Raw genomic sequence first — 15,684 nt, forward strand, 5'->3', positions numbered from 1 at the left:
GGCTGGGCCGAGTTTTCATTGGTGCTCTCGCCTCGAGGCGCGGTGAGGGGTTCGCTCTCGCGAGAACGGGGCGCAGCGCGGGAAATTCCGCTCGCGGCGCCGTTGAGGTGCGGTCCGGCTCGGCCGGGATGGGACTGAGGGACGGCGCCGAGCCCGAGGCAGCGCGGTGGGGGCGGCGGCCAGGTGGGCCCCGGGAGCCGGAGGACGGCGCGGGGTCCAGCCGTGACGATGCCACCGCGCTGTCTGCATTCAAGCGCCTGGAGCGGGTACAGCGAACGGACCGTCTGGACGCGCTCTTCGGCTTCGAGCGGCCCGCGGAGCCCGGAGAGCGGACGGGCTGGCTCATCAACATGCACCCGGTACGGGCCGGCGCAGCGGGAGGCGAACAGGCAACAGATGGGGCACGGAGCGTCCTATGGGGAGACCCCCGGTAGGGCCTGGGGAGGGGTTTTCCACAGAGACACCCCGGCCGTACTAGAGATGGGAGTCCGACGGAGTTATCGCCGGTAGAGCTGTGGGCAGGCCCTATGGGGAGACCCCCGATACGGCCCGGGGTGTAAGGGGAGTGTCCCATGGAGATACCCCCCCATAGGGCGTGGCGGAGGAAGTCCCCTGGGGAGTCCCATGGTAGGGCCGAGCCAGACGCTTCCCACAGATAGATGCCGGCCCTACTCGGGGAGGAGGTGCAATGTGCCTGCTGGGCCTCCCAAGTTTCCCTGGCGCTATTGGGAGGGAAGTCCCACACGGAGACTTCCGGTAAGCCCCGGGGGAAAATTGTCCCGTGGTGGGGTCTCGGGGTAGTCTCATGGAGAGACCTTGTTGAGTCCTGGTGCCCATGAACAGACGGAGGTGCTGGATGAGGACCGGCGGTCAGTGAGCGCAGTGGACTACTACTTCATCCAGGAGGATGGGAGCCGCTTCAAGGTAGGTACTGGGGGGATGAAGCGGGTATGGTGTCCCAGGACAGAACCTGTCATCATCGTCTGTCTGCTCCTTCCTAGGTGGCCCTACCCTACAAGCCCTACTTCTACATTGCTACCCAGAAGGTGAGGAGGGGAAGGGCTGAGCTCCCCAGGGAAGGAGCTCCAGACCTCCTGGGCAGCCTGCTTTGGGATGATCTCCCAAGGATAGAGATGCACTGCTCAGCCTCAGGGTCTCTTGACAGGGCTGTGAGCGGGAAGTGTCCTCCTTCCTCTCCAAGAAGTTCCAAGGGAAGATTGCAAAGCTGGAAACTGTCCCCAAAGAAGACTTGGACCTGGTCTGTATCCCTCTGTGGCGTTTTTTTTGACGTTGCACAGCTCTAGTGATGTAGGAAGGGATGAGCAGGGAGAAAAAGCAGCATGCTTGACTTAAGTCTCCTAGTCCTGTGGCATCTCAGAAATGTGTTTACTATGACTAATTGCTTATCAGCAGTAATTACATTCTTCTTGAACATATCAGCTGTTTCAGGTAATGTGTTCAGGACATTAATTTCCTGAATTAAAGTGGTTGGAGGAAGAAGGATACTGCAGGAGGGGGATGCTGCTCATACTCAACCCATTCTTCCTCTTTTTCCCTGGAAAATCCCATTTGTGGGTGCCTGCACAAGCAGCAGGGCTGGCTGGGCTCTTGCTGTGCTGGTCTTGTGCTCTTGACACACCCACCAGAATCTCTCATCAGGGCTTTATTGTCCCACCCATCAGCACCTTTTTTTGGCCAATTCTTCCACCTGCATCAGTCTTGTTGGCCTTCCACCCCTCTCTTATGGTGCCCATCCCTGAGCTGCCATTCTCCTGCTGCTTTGCAGCCAAACCACTTGGTGGGCCTGAAGAGGAACTATATCAAGCTCTCCTTCAACACAGTGGAGGACTTGGTGAAGGTGCGGAAGGAGATCTCTCCTGCTGTGAGGAAAAACAGGGAGCAGGACCAGGCGAATGATGTCTACACGACCATGCTGTCAAGGTGGGAGCTCCCCACAGGGGACTCAGTGGGTCTCTCTTGTTAATAATTAATAGAATCACAGAGCAGTTTGGGTTGGAAGGGACCTTTAAAGGCCATCTATTCCAACCCACCTGCAATAAGCAGGGACGCCTTCCTCTAGACCAGATTGCTCCAAGCCCTGTCCAACCTGGTCTTGACCACTTCCAGGGATGGGGCAGCCACAGGGCAATCTGTGCCAGTGCCTCATCACCCACTTAATATATTAGACCCTCCTGGTTATTTCCCAGCTGTCCTCAGAGTTGCTGTCTTGCCTGAGTCAGACCCCTGCTATGCCTCTCTGCCACCCATCTTTCAGGGTGGTTCTTCCAGCTCTGTGCTGTGCATCAGTGGGCCTCAGAGCTAATGGGATGGGATATGGTGGTATCTCTTGTTGCCTGTCAAATAGTTTGCCTGTTCCCTGTGAAAGGACATAGAAGGGCAGTGGGCAACCTTACTTCTAATTGTGATCAAGACAGAAATAATTCAGTATTATATATTCCTCTCCTGTCCCTGACTCGTGCTGCCAGTGTCGTCAGTTCTAGTGGGTGTCCCAGGTAGACAGACACCAGGGGAGGGACTATGCTACTCCTGTTGTTTACAAGTCAAGATGGGCTGGTGAGAGATGTGGTGGTTGGAGGCCGTTTGGGGCATAGTGATCGTGAAATTACAGAATTCTCAAATTTGGTGACATGAGGAGCAACAGCAAAACTTCCAGAATGGACTTCTGGTGGGCAGACTAGCCTGTTTAAGAGACATGTTCAGAGATTTCCTTGGGAAGCAGCCCTTAAAAACAAAGGAGTCCAGGAAGGGTGGGCGTGCTTCAAAACAGAGATCTTGAGGGCACAGAAACAGACCGTCTGTGTGCGCTGAAAGATGAGTCAACAAGGCAGACACCCAGCCTGGATGGGCAATGAGGTATTGAAGGAACTTAAGAATAAAAAGAGGATGTATCATCTTTGGAAGGAGGGTCAGGTATCTTAGGAAATATTTAAGGGGGTTGCTAGGGCATGTAAGAAAAAAAGTAGGGAGGCCAAAGCTCAGTTCAAACTTAATTTGGCAACTTTTGTTAAGGAAAATAAAAATGTTTTTTACAAATATATTAATGGCAAAAGGAAGGGTAAGACCTTCCTAAGGATAAGGAAGGTTCTCTGCTGGATGCGGGAGGGAATTTAGTGACTACAGATGGGGAGAAGGCAGAGGTGTTCAATGCCTTCTTTGCCTCGGTGTTTAGCGGAAAGACGGCTTGTCCTCAGAACAACTGTCCTCCTGGGCTGGTAGATGGTGTCAGGGAGCAGAATGGTCCCCCTGCTATCCAAGGGGAGAGCTGCTGAGCCGCTTGGGTGTTCATAAATCTATGGGACCAGATGGGATCCATCCCAGGGTGATTAGGGAGCTGGCAGATGAGCTTGCGAAGCTTCTCTCCGTCATTTACCAACAATCCTGGCTCACTGGTGATGTTCCAGATGACTGGAAGCTGGCCAATGTGACCCCCATTCACAAGAAAGGTAGGAAGGAGAATCCTGGAAATTAATAAGCATGTTAGCTTTACCTCAGTACCCAGTAAGGTAATGGAATAGGTGAGGGGCTTGGAACACAAGCCCTGTGAAGAACAACTGAGGGAGCTGGGGTTGTTTAGCCTGGAGAAAAGGAGACACAGAGGTGACCCTATATCACTCCCTATGTACAACTCCCTGAAAGGTGGTTGTAGTTGGGTGGGGGTCGGTCTCTTTTTCCGAGCAACAACTGACAGAATGAGAGGACGCAGCCTTAAGCTGGGCAAGGGAAATCTAGGTTGGATATTAGGAAAAAGATTTTTACTGAAGGGGTGATAAAGTATTGGAATGGTTTGCCCAGGGAGGTGGTGGAGTCATCATCTCTGGATGTGTTTAAAAGAAGATTGTGTGTGGCACTTGGTGCCATGGTTTAGTTGAGGTATTAGGGCATGGGTTGGACTTGATGATCTTGAAGGTCTCTTTCAACCTAGTCATTCCGTGAGACATGGGTAAGGCAGCTGCTTCCCTTTGCTCTTGTAGTGCTCTGAGTGGGGGCAGTCTAAGCACAGATGAGGAAGGAGCCTCCAAAAAAATTGCCAACCAGATGGAAAACATTGTGGACATGCGGGAGTATGATGTCCCCTACCACGTTCGCCTTTCCATCGACCTGAAGATCCATGTGGTGAGCTTTGCTTTCCCAGTCATACACCTGAAGTGCAGAAAAGGTTTTTTTCTCCAACACCTTTTCAAAGGCATTGATGACAAGGAGTTCATGTCTAAAGCTCATTTCTGTTCTGCTAGGCTTCCCCTTAGTTAATGGCACACAGAAAAGCTACCTGGCCATAGTTCGAGCCTTACTTCTGGGCTGCTTGTGTTTGCCACAGTTTCATCCCCAGCAGCTGGAAAGACTGATGTGGGGATGTGGCCATAAGGCACTGCCCACCCTCATCTCTCCACAGGCTCACTGGTACAATGTGCGATACCGGGGCAACACCTACCCCCCCGAAATCACCCGCCGAGATGACCTTGTGGAACGGCCGGTGAGCACTGGGCAGGTGTCCGCCCCAGTGGACTGGTGTCTGACATGCTGCCAGTGTAAAACCGTGGTGGCAGGGGGAATGCTGGGCTTGGGTAGTGATTTTTGGGTTGGTAAAGCACTAAAATGATTAACAGGGATCTTCTGGTTCACTTACTGGACCAACACTGGGTTTTATGGGAACCACTCTTTAAGTCAGCTCTGGAATCATTTCTAATGGATTTGGTCCTGCCCAGGATCCTGTTGTTCTTGCCTTTGATATTGAAACAACCAAACTCCCTTTGAAGTTTCCTGATGCAGACACAGACCAGATCATGATGATCTCCTACATGATTGATGGACAGGTAAGGATATCAGGAGGGTTTCTTTCAGGCTTGGGCAGCAAAGCCAGGAAGCAGCCCAGCATTCCTCCCCAATTCTGCTGTCTCCAGGCTTTCCATGGTGGCAGCTGCATGATGTGTGATTGTGGGAATGGCATTAAAGTTTGGGTGATATACAGGATACTTTTGTATCCCGTAGAGCACAGGGCAGGAATTTTGTGAAACCCAGCCCAGGTTGCTGGTGCTTCTTTGCAGGAGAGAGACAGCACTGGTGTCCTGTGTTGTCTCTCTGTGGCCTCCTTTTCTGATGGTCAATGATGCTTCAATGGATGACTCCCAAAATGTTTTTTCCCTCTGACAGAAGCTCTGGCTTTCAAGAGGAAAGCATTCCATTGTTTGGACAGCATTTTTGAGTTGTCTGCAACCCCAGTCCTCATCACTGCCTTCTTGTTACCTCCTCAGGGCTATCTGATCACAAACAGGGAGATTGTCTCAGAGAACATTGAAGATTTTGAGTTTACTCCCAAACCTGAGTATGAGGGTCCATTTTGTGTCTTTAATGAACCAGATGAGGTAAGTTAGTTCTTCTCTGCAGAGTTTTACCTGCCTGGAGCTTTTCTTGACCAGAGATCTCATTCCCTGGCAGGTTGCCTCCCTGAGGAATACAGTAAGTCCAGCAGGGCTGCTTGTGCTTTTGTTTCTTGGTAATAAGGGTAAGAGAGATCAGGTTTGGGCTAGGTGAAGAGGAAAGAGGAAGGGTGGAACAAGCTATGTGGTATCCGCCACCTCTATGTAGAGGAGATGAAGTTCCTAAAAATACATGTTTTTTCTGTTTCATCCCAGGCTCATTTAATCCAGAGATGGTTTGAACATGTCCAGGAGACCAAACCCACCATCATTGTCACATACAATGGAGACTTCTTTGACTGGTAAATCAGGGATGATGACTAAATGCCCATGGTGTCACCTGAGCTAGAGGGCAAGGTCGGGTTCCATCCTCAACGTCCTTCCATAGCTCAGTGTGGGGAGGCCCTGTGGCCACACATGGAGCGGCCATGTCCTGCACCTCACCAAATCCTGTGGTCATTGGCTTGGCAATAGGACTTTCTGAAGAGTCCCATCCACTTGCTTGAGCTACTTTTAAAGCCTTAGCAATGTGGGAATGTCAGTGTATGGATGAGCTCAGTCGTGGGAGAGCAGAGAGAGGGTCAAAAGAGACCTGGAGCACATTGGAAGGGGTGCACAGACAAACCTGGGGAAGCAGGAGGAAGAGGGACCATGCACCTTTGCCTCCAGGTGCAGGATACAAGCAAGCACATTTGCCTCTTGAACCACAAAATTGTTTGGGCTGGAAGAGACTTTAAAAATCATCTTGTTCCTGCTGCCATGACCAGAGTCACCTTCCACTGGACCAAGTTGTTTCAAGTCCCACCTGCCTTGAACACTTGCAGGAATGGTGTGTACTTGTCCTGCAGGAAGTTTTCCCTGTGACCAGATACACATATAAATCACAAGAAAAATTCTTTAGGCAGTTTGTAACGAAGTGGTCATGGAACCATTCTTGGAGATGCAGGAAAATGGCTGTTCTGCTCCTTCTGTTCATGCTGCCTCTTTCCCCAGGCCCTTTGTGGAAGCAAGAGCAGCAGCTCATGGAATCAATATGTATCAGGAAATTGGGTTTCAGAAGGATAGCCAGGGAGAGTACAAAGCATCCCAGTGCATCCACATGGACTGTCTGAGGTACCAAATGCTGCCCCTCTATCACATAGCTGTGTCTTTATCTCTTCAGTTCCAATAAAATACCTACAGTTGTATTTGAATACTGTCCTCACATTCTGTCTTTTGGAAGCTTTGTGTGTCACCTTCTTCAGCTGCATGATAATCTGTTTCTGTGTTGTCTTCTTTCCCTTGGTGTGCTGCATCCCACAGGAGCTGCCAAGTCTTCCCCTGAAGGCCTCCCAGGCTGCTCTTGCTCTGCAACCTTGGGTGTTTGATTGCTGACTTGGGAGGACAGAGAAAGGGAGAGGGAGTGGGTTAAGATCCAGCCATTGAAACAGGGAAAAGGATAGACTGTAGCCTCACCTACCAGCCTCCTGACACAGAGGGAAGAGGAAAGGACACATGAGAGAGACAGAACTTTGGGGTTTTATGTGCGTTTTCCCTCCTGGAGCAGTCTGGGCTTTGGAGCACACCTGGATGTCCTTGCAGTTCTTGCAAGTGGTGTCTTCTTCAGTGGTGAAATAGTTACCCTAAAGCCACTGAGGGAGCTGGAAGTTGGAAATTAGGAGCAGTGGTGGTGGGATAGACCGTGGGAGTTGTTCTGGTTGGGCTAGCTAAAGCTGGACAGCCTTGTACCCCACTGTTCTTGGATGCTGAGCTGTGCTTGGTGAGACATGCCCATGGTAGTTGAGGTCCCATTCACAATCTTGACCCTGTTTTGATGACCAGAGCTGTTTTCTCTGCACAAACTGCTATTTTCCTGATTCTGTCCAGGTGGGTGAAGAGAGACAGTTACCTCCCAGTGGGAAGTCACAACCTGAAAGCAGCAGCTAAAGCAAAACTGGGTTACGATCCAGTGGAGCTGGACCCTGAGGAGATGTGCCGGATGGCCACAGAGGAACCTCAGGTATTCCCTCCCTGTGCTCTGTGGGAAAACAAGCCTAGAGCAGCTGTACTATGACTGAGTCTGTAAGCTAAAGTGGATTTTGAGAAATTACCTGAATCTGTCTCCCCACACTTCCAATGCCTTAGAGCTCACAGGGAGAAGGAACAGGATTCTCCTGAAGTGGTTATGGCCCTGGCCCTGCACTATGCTTTCTGTGTATTTATTTACATCAGTGTGGAGTGAAAAGCACCAGTGAAATCAGAAACACCACAAAGAACTGAGACCTGCTGGAGGAACAGGAGAGGATTCCAGATGTCACAGGCAGGAGGTTCTGCTGAGCCCTATAGCAGCTTCCTGAGACCCAAACTGGGTGGATTCTGTGCCTTCAGCTCATTTTCCCTGTTCTTTCTCAGAGCTGATATGTTGCTATTTGATTAGAGCTAAAGCAGAATGGCCTCAGAAGCAAACACATTATTCTTTACAACCTAGGCTGTGGAGAAATACACCTTTTCCTTCTTCCTGCTGATAGGAAAGTGTCTTGCAGGAAGCAATGAAAGATCATTGTCATTGAGCCATGCTGTCACATGGGATTTGGATTAATTTGCTTCTCTTGTTCCTTGACAGACACTGGCCACCTACTCAGTGTCCGATGCTGTTGCTACTTACTACATGTATATGAAGTATGTGCATCCCTTCATTTTTGCCTTGTGTACCATCATTCCCATGGAGCCTGATGAGGTGAGTGCTTTCTCAAAATGATGATCTCTTTGCTGGGTTAAGTGGCATGATTCCCACACTGCAGGGATACTCTGGCCACAGAGCTGATTCACACTGCCTAGACACCCTGCATGTGTGGCAGGGAGGAAGGGAGGGTGGATTTAGAGGCTACTTCTTTCTCCTACAGCTGTGGAGTTGGAGACAGGTTTTTATAAGAGGACACCTGAGATTTGGCAGTGCAGGGCTGGAGCAAGAAAATATGTCTGATCATCCATGCTGAGCCAAGTTCACTTGCTGTCATGGCCATGCAAAGTTGTGTCTCCTGATGGCTGTTGTCAGCTATATGGAGTATGATAAAGAAGCTGTCAGTGCTGAGCATGTAGAAGATGTCAGTCTGTTCCTACCTGGTTGAGCTGACAAAGGCACTTGATGGAGTTGTGTTGCAGATGTGTCGCCAGCTGAAGCTGTCCAGCTTGTGTGACAGTCCAGTCTTGCCCAGTGCTGGACAGCACTTTTACAGAGTCACAGACTGGTTTGGGTTAGAGGGGATCTTAATGATAATCTGGTCCACCCTCCTGTCAAGGGCAGGGACACCTTCCACTAGACTAGATTGCTCCGAGCCCTTTCCAGCCTGGCCTGGAACACTTCCAGGAATGGAGCAGCCATTCTCTCCTTCTCTGAGATCACTGTTCCAGTCCAGTGCCTCACCACCTTCATGGGGAAGAATTTCCTCCTGATATCTAAATCTACTGTTTCTGAATTTGAAACCAGATTTGGTTCCTCACATGCAGGTATTAAGAAAAGGATCTGGGACACTGTGCGAGGCACTGCTGATGGTTCAGGCCTACCATGCCAACATCATCTTCCCGAACAAGCAGGAGCAGGAATTCAACAAACTTACAGAAGATGGGCATGTGCTAGACTCAGAGACCTATGTGGGAGGCCATGTGGAGGCACTGGAATCTGGGGTCTTCCGCAGTGATATTCCCTGCCGCTTCAAAATGGTAATGGGCCAGCAGCCAACCCCTGTCCTCATAGAGCAGCATGGTGGGGAGGGATAGCATTTCCACTGTTGTTGGCATCTCCAGTGTATCCCTGCTGGGCTTCTAGGATAGCACCTAGAAAAGTCCAACTGTTAACCCGGCATTGCCACCACTAAACCATGTCCCCAAGTGCCACATCTGCGTGTCTTCTGAGCACCTCCAGGGATGGTGATTTCACCACTGGCCTCAACAGCCTGTTTCAGTGCTTGGCAACCTCCAGGAGACCCTTGCTGCCTGAAGCTGGGCTGGGATGGGATAGGAGATCTCTAAGTGGCCATCTGTGCTTCACTGGAAGAGCAAGCAATCCAGAGCTTGTTGACAGCAGGGGATGGGTTTGGGTTTGTTTTTCCGACAGTGGTTCTTGGAAGTTATGCTTCTGTTGCTTGGGGTCCTGTCCTCTCTCCCAAACTGAGCTTCTTCTGAACCCTTCCTAAGGGTTTTTTTACCTGTTTCTGGTATCTCCGTGACCTCCCCCAGTGCGTTCCCTACAGATTAGAGCCAAGCCAAGGAGGGACAGGGCAGAAGCTGCCTGCCTGCAGCCAGGGACAGCTGCCTATGGCCTCACTGCCATCTCCATGTCCCTGTAGAATCCTGCTGCCTTTGACTTCCTGGTGCAGCATGTGGAGAAGACCCTGCAGCACGCCATTGAGGAAGAGGAGGGTCTGCCCTTGGATCAGGTCACCAACTTTCAGGAGGTACAGCACCGGCAGCACGGCTGAGCTGGGCAGGAAACAGCAACCCTAAAATGCTTGTTTGGGTTTTGTTTATGCTCTACAAAGAGAGACTAAGAAGCCCATCTACAGGCTGAGTCCTGCAGCCCAGCCTGGGGATCAGGGTCTCTGCTCCATCTGAGGAATGTAGCTCCTGCTTTTCCCTTCACAGGTTCAACCAGGAGCAAAGCTCTGAGAGAGCTGGGAAAGAATTTAGGGAGAAGGCAGACCCCTCAGATATCCCAAATACTCTTGTCCTTTGTTCCCCACTTCTTATCAGCTACAAAAGTGCAGGATGCCCCTCTCCAAATCCAAGTCTGGAGTTTCTTGGAGGGCAGCACTGGACTGGGGACCTCTGGACTTTGCTGTTGTCTCCATTAACCCATTTGCACTGAAAGGATCCTTGATCAAGTCATATTTAGGAAGCAGCTGCTCCCACTTGCCAGGTATCCCTACAGAAAAGCTTTACCCTGGAGGTCCAGATCAAACCTAAATCACCAGGGGTCAAGGAGTCCCTCATCTGCTCCTTTGGTCCTTTAGATCCATCCCCAGAGCCCATGGCAAGTGTCCCTTTGAAGAAGAACTAAATTCAACAAGTATTTGGCTCATTAATTCCTTCCTGCCCTAGTTTCACTTCTCTTTATCTCACCACAGGTGTGTGATGAAATCAAGGCCAAACTGAATTCCCTGAAGGATGTTCCCAACAGAATTGAGTGTCCTCTTATCTATCATCTGGATGTGGGGGCCATGTACCCCAACATCATTCTGACCAACAGGTTGCAGGTGGGTAACATCAATCTTGTCTCTCCTAATCTGACTTCCAGATGACTTTAATGGTCCCTCTGGATCCCCTTAAAAGCAAGGGCTGAGCTTTCTGCACTGGGCAGGGGAAGCAGATACGGCTGGGTGTGAAATTTGGTCAAGCTGACATGGAATTGTGGAATCATGGAATTATTTTGGTTGGAAAAGCCCCCTAAGACCATTGAGTCCAACCACTCTGCCAACATTGCCGAAGCCACCACCAACCCATGTCTCCAAGTGGCACATCCACGTGACTTTTAAATATTTTCAGGAGAATGCCACTCTGGGCAGCCTGTGCCAGTGTCTGGTAACCCTTTCAGTGAAGGATTTTTCTCTTAATATCTAATCTAAACATCATCTGGCACAACTTGAGGCTGTTTCCTCACTTGTTTCCTAGGAGCAGAGCCTGACCCTCACCTGGCTCCACCCTCCTGCCTGGGAGTTGTAGGAGCAAGAATGTCCTCCCTGAGCCTACTTTTCTCCAGGCTGAGCCCCCCCAGCTTCCTCAGCTGCTCCTCATCAGACTTGTGCTTCAGTCCCTTCCCCTACCTCTCTTGTCCTTCTCTGGATGGCCAGGTCTTCAGAGACTCAGCTACAGCTTTAGCTAGAACTCTTCCCAAAAACCCAGCTGTTTTGAGGGGCTTGTGCTCCTGAAAGGCTCTGGAAAGGGGAATTCACTGAGTACCATCTCTGATGTTCACACCTGTGCTCTCCTGCCACACAACATCTGTTCTAGCATGAGTTGTCATTTGGGGAATTGTCCCCTCTAACACCTGCATGTCTGTTACTGCATCCAGCCCTCAGCCATGGTGGATGAGGCCACTTGTGCTGCCTGTGACTTCAACAAACCGGGTGCCAACTGTCAGCGTCGGATGATGTGGCAGTGGAGAGGAGAGTTCAGTAAGTACAGGAAGGACTATGTATTCCAGCCCAAAGAGATGGACCCAAATTCCTGCTTCTCCCCTGAGACTGATCAGTGCCCTCCTCTGCAGTGCCTGCCAGCCGCAGTGAGTACCACCGCATCCAGCAGCAGCTGGAGTCAGAAAAGTTCCCTCCTTTGTTCCCTGATGGACCACCCCGTGCCTTCCACGAGCTTTCCCGGGAGGAACAAGCCAAGTATGAGAAAAGGCGTCTGGCAGGTAAAAAAATGAATCAAGGTCATGATGCTGGCAGTGTTTTGCAACCTGGGCTGTGAGCAGTGTTCAGCAGTAGTGACCCCTCATAGGGCTGTGGGGTGAGGTCAGGCTGGTCTCAGAACTTCTCCAGGATCCCAACAGACTCATGCATGCTTCCTAAGAGGAGCCAGGCACTGGTACCTCTGTCAGTGTACCTTTGTCTTGGAGAGCCACAGACTTGAGCTGAAATATGAATGGCTCCGTTTTTTGTAAGGCTGCTAAATCCAGTTAATGAAAGGCAAACATCACATTATCCTGTCATCTGGAGATCTGCTGTCCAGCAGAACCACCTGCTGGGGGGCAGAGCCTGGGCTTGTAGGTGTGCCATGTGATTAGTTTGTTTTCCCCCTTGCCCTCCACCTCCATAAAGTGGTGCTGCATCTTTCCATACTGGGATCTTCCTCTCCCTTTGCCGTAGGACTGTCCCATGTTCACCCATGCCTTATACTTAGCTGCCTCCCTATCCCTACTCTGCTTATCCCTTTGTAGCAGGGCACCCATCCCTGAGAACCTCCCTCTGCCTCCTCCTTTGACCAGATTACTGCCGCAAGGCATACAAGAAGATCCATGTCACCAAGGTGGAGGAGCGAGTCACTACCATCTGCCAAAGAGAAAACTCTTTCTATGTGGACACGGTGCGAGCATTCCGGGACCGCCGATACGAGTTCAAGGGACTGCACAAGGTACCATGCTTGGGTGCTGGTCAGATTGTCTTGCCAAGCCTGGGGACCTCTAGTGCCTTGCTGAAAACCTCAAAGGATTAAGCCTCTGTGGTTCCCCACTGATAGAGAGCAGTGTTGTATTAGTTATTGGGAAGAAATTCTTCCCTGTGAGGGGGGCAAGGCACTGGCACAGGTTGACCAGAGAAGCTGTGGTTGCCCCATCTCTGGAAGTGTCCAAGGCCAGTTGGATTGGACGGGACTTAAAGCAACCTGGTCTAGTAAGAGATGTTCCTGCCCAAAGCAGGGGGTGGGGTGACATGAGCTTTAAGGTCCCTTCCAACCCAAACTATTCTAGGACTCCTGGGGCTCTACATCTGGAAGAGTTAAGAGAGCCTGTTTATTTGCAGTTCCTCCCAGCTGCCTCTTTTGCCATGGTTCCCAGGGCTGACAAAGAGGCTTTTCCTACGCTGATGGTTCTGCTGTTAGCCAGGCATCATGGATTGCAGCAGGCAGTGTATTGAGTTCTTCCCTGCACACATATCATGCAGCACAGCTGGTGCTGGCTGAATTCTGATCTATGATGGGAGCTGAAAGTCTCGTCTGATAAGTGACAAAATGCCTCTGGCCAACCCCTCCTGTTCTGCAAAAGAAAATGGAACATTTGATTCATGATGTTGATCTCTGGCAAAGATATTCCTGTACAGCTGCAATGCAACTGGGACTGAGTGGAAACCAGTTGGATGCCACGGGTAGTGATATGTGGAATTGTCCTGACTCTGCCCTTGGCATGCAGGTGTGGAAGAAGAAGCTGTCTGCAGCAGTGGAGACAGGAGATGCCTCTGAAGTGAAACGCTGCAAGAACATGGAGATCCTCTATGACTCCCTGCAGCTGGCTCACAAGTGCATCCTCAACTCCTTCTATGGATATGTCATGCGGAAAGGGTAAGTCTCCCCTGGGCCATCCAGGGTCCTCTAGAGGGGACCCTTGGAAACCAGGATTGTCTTGGTGAGGTAGTCGCTTCCTGAAGCACCAAGATGAGAGTAGGTCCCTCCTGTAACACTCTTCTCTTGCTTCTACCCATTACTCCTCATCCTGGAGATTCTTATCAGATATTAAATGATGGGAATCTTGTCTCTTAGTGGGTTTTCAGCTTTTCTGGAGCATCATAAGTAGAGAATTTCATAGGAGAAAAATGGTCCAAGGCCCAGTATTTTGTTTCTTGCCCTTCCTCCCCTGGAGATCCTCCTGCCCTTCCATGGCTGGATTTTGGAGGGAGCATGTCATGCTTTTAACTGTGACTTCTCTGCTCACAGAGCTCGCTGGTATTCCATGGAAATGGCTGGCATTGTCTGCTTCACAGGGGCAAATATCATCACTCAGGCCAGAGAGCTGATCGAGCAGATTGGGTGAGTGTGTGCTGAGCTGAAGAAGGTCCACTTGCATCTAGGACAGATGTGGGAGTATGTTAAACACTGGAGTTTTCAGAGGGATGGAACACATTTCCTATGAGGAAGGGCTCCAGGTTTTCATATTGGAGAAGGTTCCAGGGACACCTTAGAGCCCCTTTAAGTGAGTAAAGAGACTCCAAGAAAGGTGGAGACAGATTTTGGGCAACAACCAGGAGTGGTGGGACTAGGGGGAATGGCTTCCCACTGCATCAGGAGGTGGATGGCAGGATCAGATGAGGAAGATCAGAATATTGGGAAAAACGTCTTCTCTGCACAAGTTGCCAACAGAAGCTGTGGCTGCCCCATCCCTGGAAGTGTTTCAAGGCCAGGTTGGACAAGGCTTAGAGTAACCTTGTCTGGGGGAAGTTGTCCCTGCCCATGACAAGGAGTTGTTAGAATGAGATGAGCTTTAAGGTCCCTTCCAACCTCAAGTGCTCTGTGATTCTCTGATTCTGTGAGCATTCAGATTCCTGACACTGCTGTTGTATTTGAGGATTTGTTTTGCAGAAAGGAACAGAGTGGGTGCAACAGGCTGCTGCTGTCTTCATGGGGGACACAGAACTGATTGTCATCTCTCATCCACTCTACTCCTGACTTTCCTTCCTTCCTTAGGAGACCTCTAGAACTGGATACCGATGGGATTTGGTGTGTCCTTCCCAACAGCTTCCCAGAGAACTTTGTCATCAAGTCAACCAATATCAAGAAGCCAAAAGTGACCATCTCTTACCCAGGTGCCATGCTGAACATCCTGGTGAAGGTGAGTCTGGCACCTGTCCTCTGCAGCCTGGGAAAAGGAGATAGAGAGCTGATGAGTAGAGAGAGCATCTTCACTCCCTGTATAGTGGGTGAGATGTCAGGGGTGATGGCTCTGGAGAGCCTGAATGGAGAAGGAATCTCAATATCCCCCATCAGAGAGGGGGGTCTGTAAAAGGCCAGCTTAGGTGCATGCTTACTGTGATGGTAGGGAGCCCAGTGGAAAGTCTAAACCTGTCCTCTGCTCACTCCAGGCTCTGTAAAAAAAGAAAATGTAATTTTAGTGTCCAAAGCCTTTTTCTTCTCAACAGGCAGGACAGGTGTTTTGACTTCTGAATCCTAATTGTGCTGTAGATCCCAGAGGGGTGCTGAGGTGTTCCTTTGGGCAGGGTGTGTCCTAGGGGCATCCCCTGGTGTGACCAGACAGCTGTGGATTGAAAATGTTCTCCTGGGGCTGTGCCACAGGAAGGCTTCACAAATGATCAGTACCAGGAACTGCAGGATCCAGCCTCACTCACCTATATCACACGCTCAGAGAACAGCATCTTTTTTGAAGTGGATGGTCCATACCTGGCCATGATCCTTCCAGCCTCCAAAGAAGAGGGCAAGAAGCTGAAGAAAAGGTGAGATTTCAAAGCTTGAAATATTGTCTATTTCCCTGACTAAGGATCTTGTCGCCTTTGTGCATGTGGGACATGTTGGTCCTTGCCTCCAGAGACAGCAGCATTTGACTCACTGGCTTTAAGTAACAAGTTCTTTACATCAGATAATCTTTGAATTCAGCTACTATGGCAGTAAATTTTAGCATATAACAGCAAAATTACATTTCTCCAGCCTAGTGACCAAACATGTCCCTGTTTGGCTCTGAGGTGTGCAGGAGAACGCTGACTTTCCTTCTGAGATTTCTAACACTGCTTGTATTCAATCTAATCTGTTTAAACTCAGCAGTTCTTACCTTCCT

General features: G+C 50.3%; 1 protein-coding gene across 3 annotated transcripts in view; it reads left to right on the forward strand.

The window, feature by feature from the left end:
* The first annotated feature begins 81 nt into the window (after positions 1 to 81).
* Positions 82 to 15,684, forward strand: part of POLE (DNA polymerase epsilon, catalytic subunit) — a 34,373-nt gene continuing 18,770 nt past the window's right edge. For 2 of the 3 annotated variants that reach the window (XR_001524305.2, XM_033518155.1), the window contains exons 1-23: positions 82 to 359; positions 844 to 924; positions 1,002 to 1,046; positions 1,166 to 1,258; positions 1,787 to 1,941; positions 3,993 to 4,134; positions 4,412 to 4,492; positions 4,725 to 4,832; positions 5,271 to 5,381; positions 5,652 to 5,737; positions 6,429 to 6,548; positions 7,302 to 7,434; positions 8,038 to 8,151; positions 8,922 to 9,134; positions 9,761 to 9,868; positions 10,538 to 10,666; positions 11,482 to 11,584; positions 11,677 to 11,823; positions 12,397 to 12,542; positions 13,315 to 13,463; positions 13,836 to 13,928; positions 14,583 to 14,727; positions 15,189 to 15,346. Coding sequence is in view for 2 of the 3 variants with exons in the window: in XM_033518155.1 (XP_033374046.1) it covers positions 129 to 359; positions 844 to 924; positions 1,002 to 1,046; positions 1,166 to 1,258; positions 1,787 to 1,941; positions 3,993 to 4,134; positions 4,412 to 4,492; positions 4,725 to 4,832; positions 5,271 to 5,381; positions 5,652 to 5,737; positions 6,429 to 6,548; positions 7,302 to 7,434; positions 8,038 to 8,151; positions 8,922 to 9,134; positions 9,761 to 9,868; positions 10,538 to 10,666; positions 11,482 to 11,584; positions 11,677 to 11,823; positions 12,397 to 12,542; positions 13,315 to 13,463; positions 13,836 to 13,928; positions 14,583 to 14,727; positions 15,189 to 15,346 (2,891 nt within the window). In the remaining variant the exon portion in view is untranslated. The remainder of the gene's footprint in view (positions 360 to 843; positions 925 to 1,001; positions 1,047 to 1,165; positions 1,259 to 1,786; positions 1,942 to 3,992; positions 4,135 to 4,411; positions 4,493 to 4,724; positions 4,833 to 5,270; positions 5,382 to 5,651; positions 5,738 to 6,428; positions 6,549 to 7,301; positions 7,435 to 8,037; positions 8,152 to 8,921; positions 9,135 to 9,760; positions 9,869 to 10,537; positions 10,667 to 11,481; positions 11,585 to 11,676; positions 11,824 to 12,396; positions 12,543 to 13,314; positions 13,464 to 13,835; positions 13,929 to 14,582; positions 14,728 to 15,188; positions 15,347 to 15,684) is intronic. The other variant, XM_015644288.3, reaches the window with a different exon arrangement.

Source organism: Parus major, chromosome 15 (genome assembly GCF_001522545.3).
Source record: "Parus major isolate Abel chromosome 15, Parus_major1.1, whole genome shotgun sequence".
NCBI classification, from domain to species: domain Eukaryota; kingdom Metazoa; phylum Chordata; class Aves; order Passeriformes; family Paridae; genus Parus; species Parus major.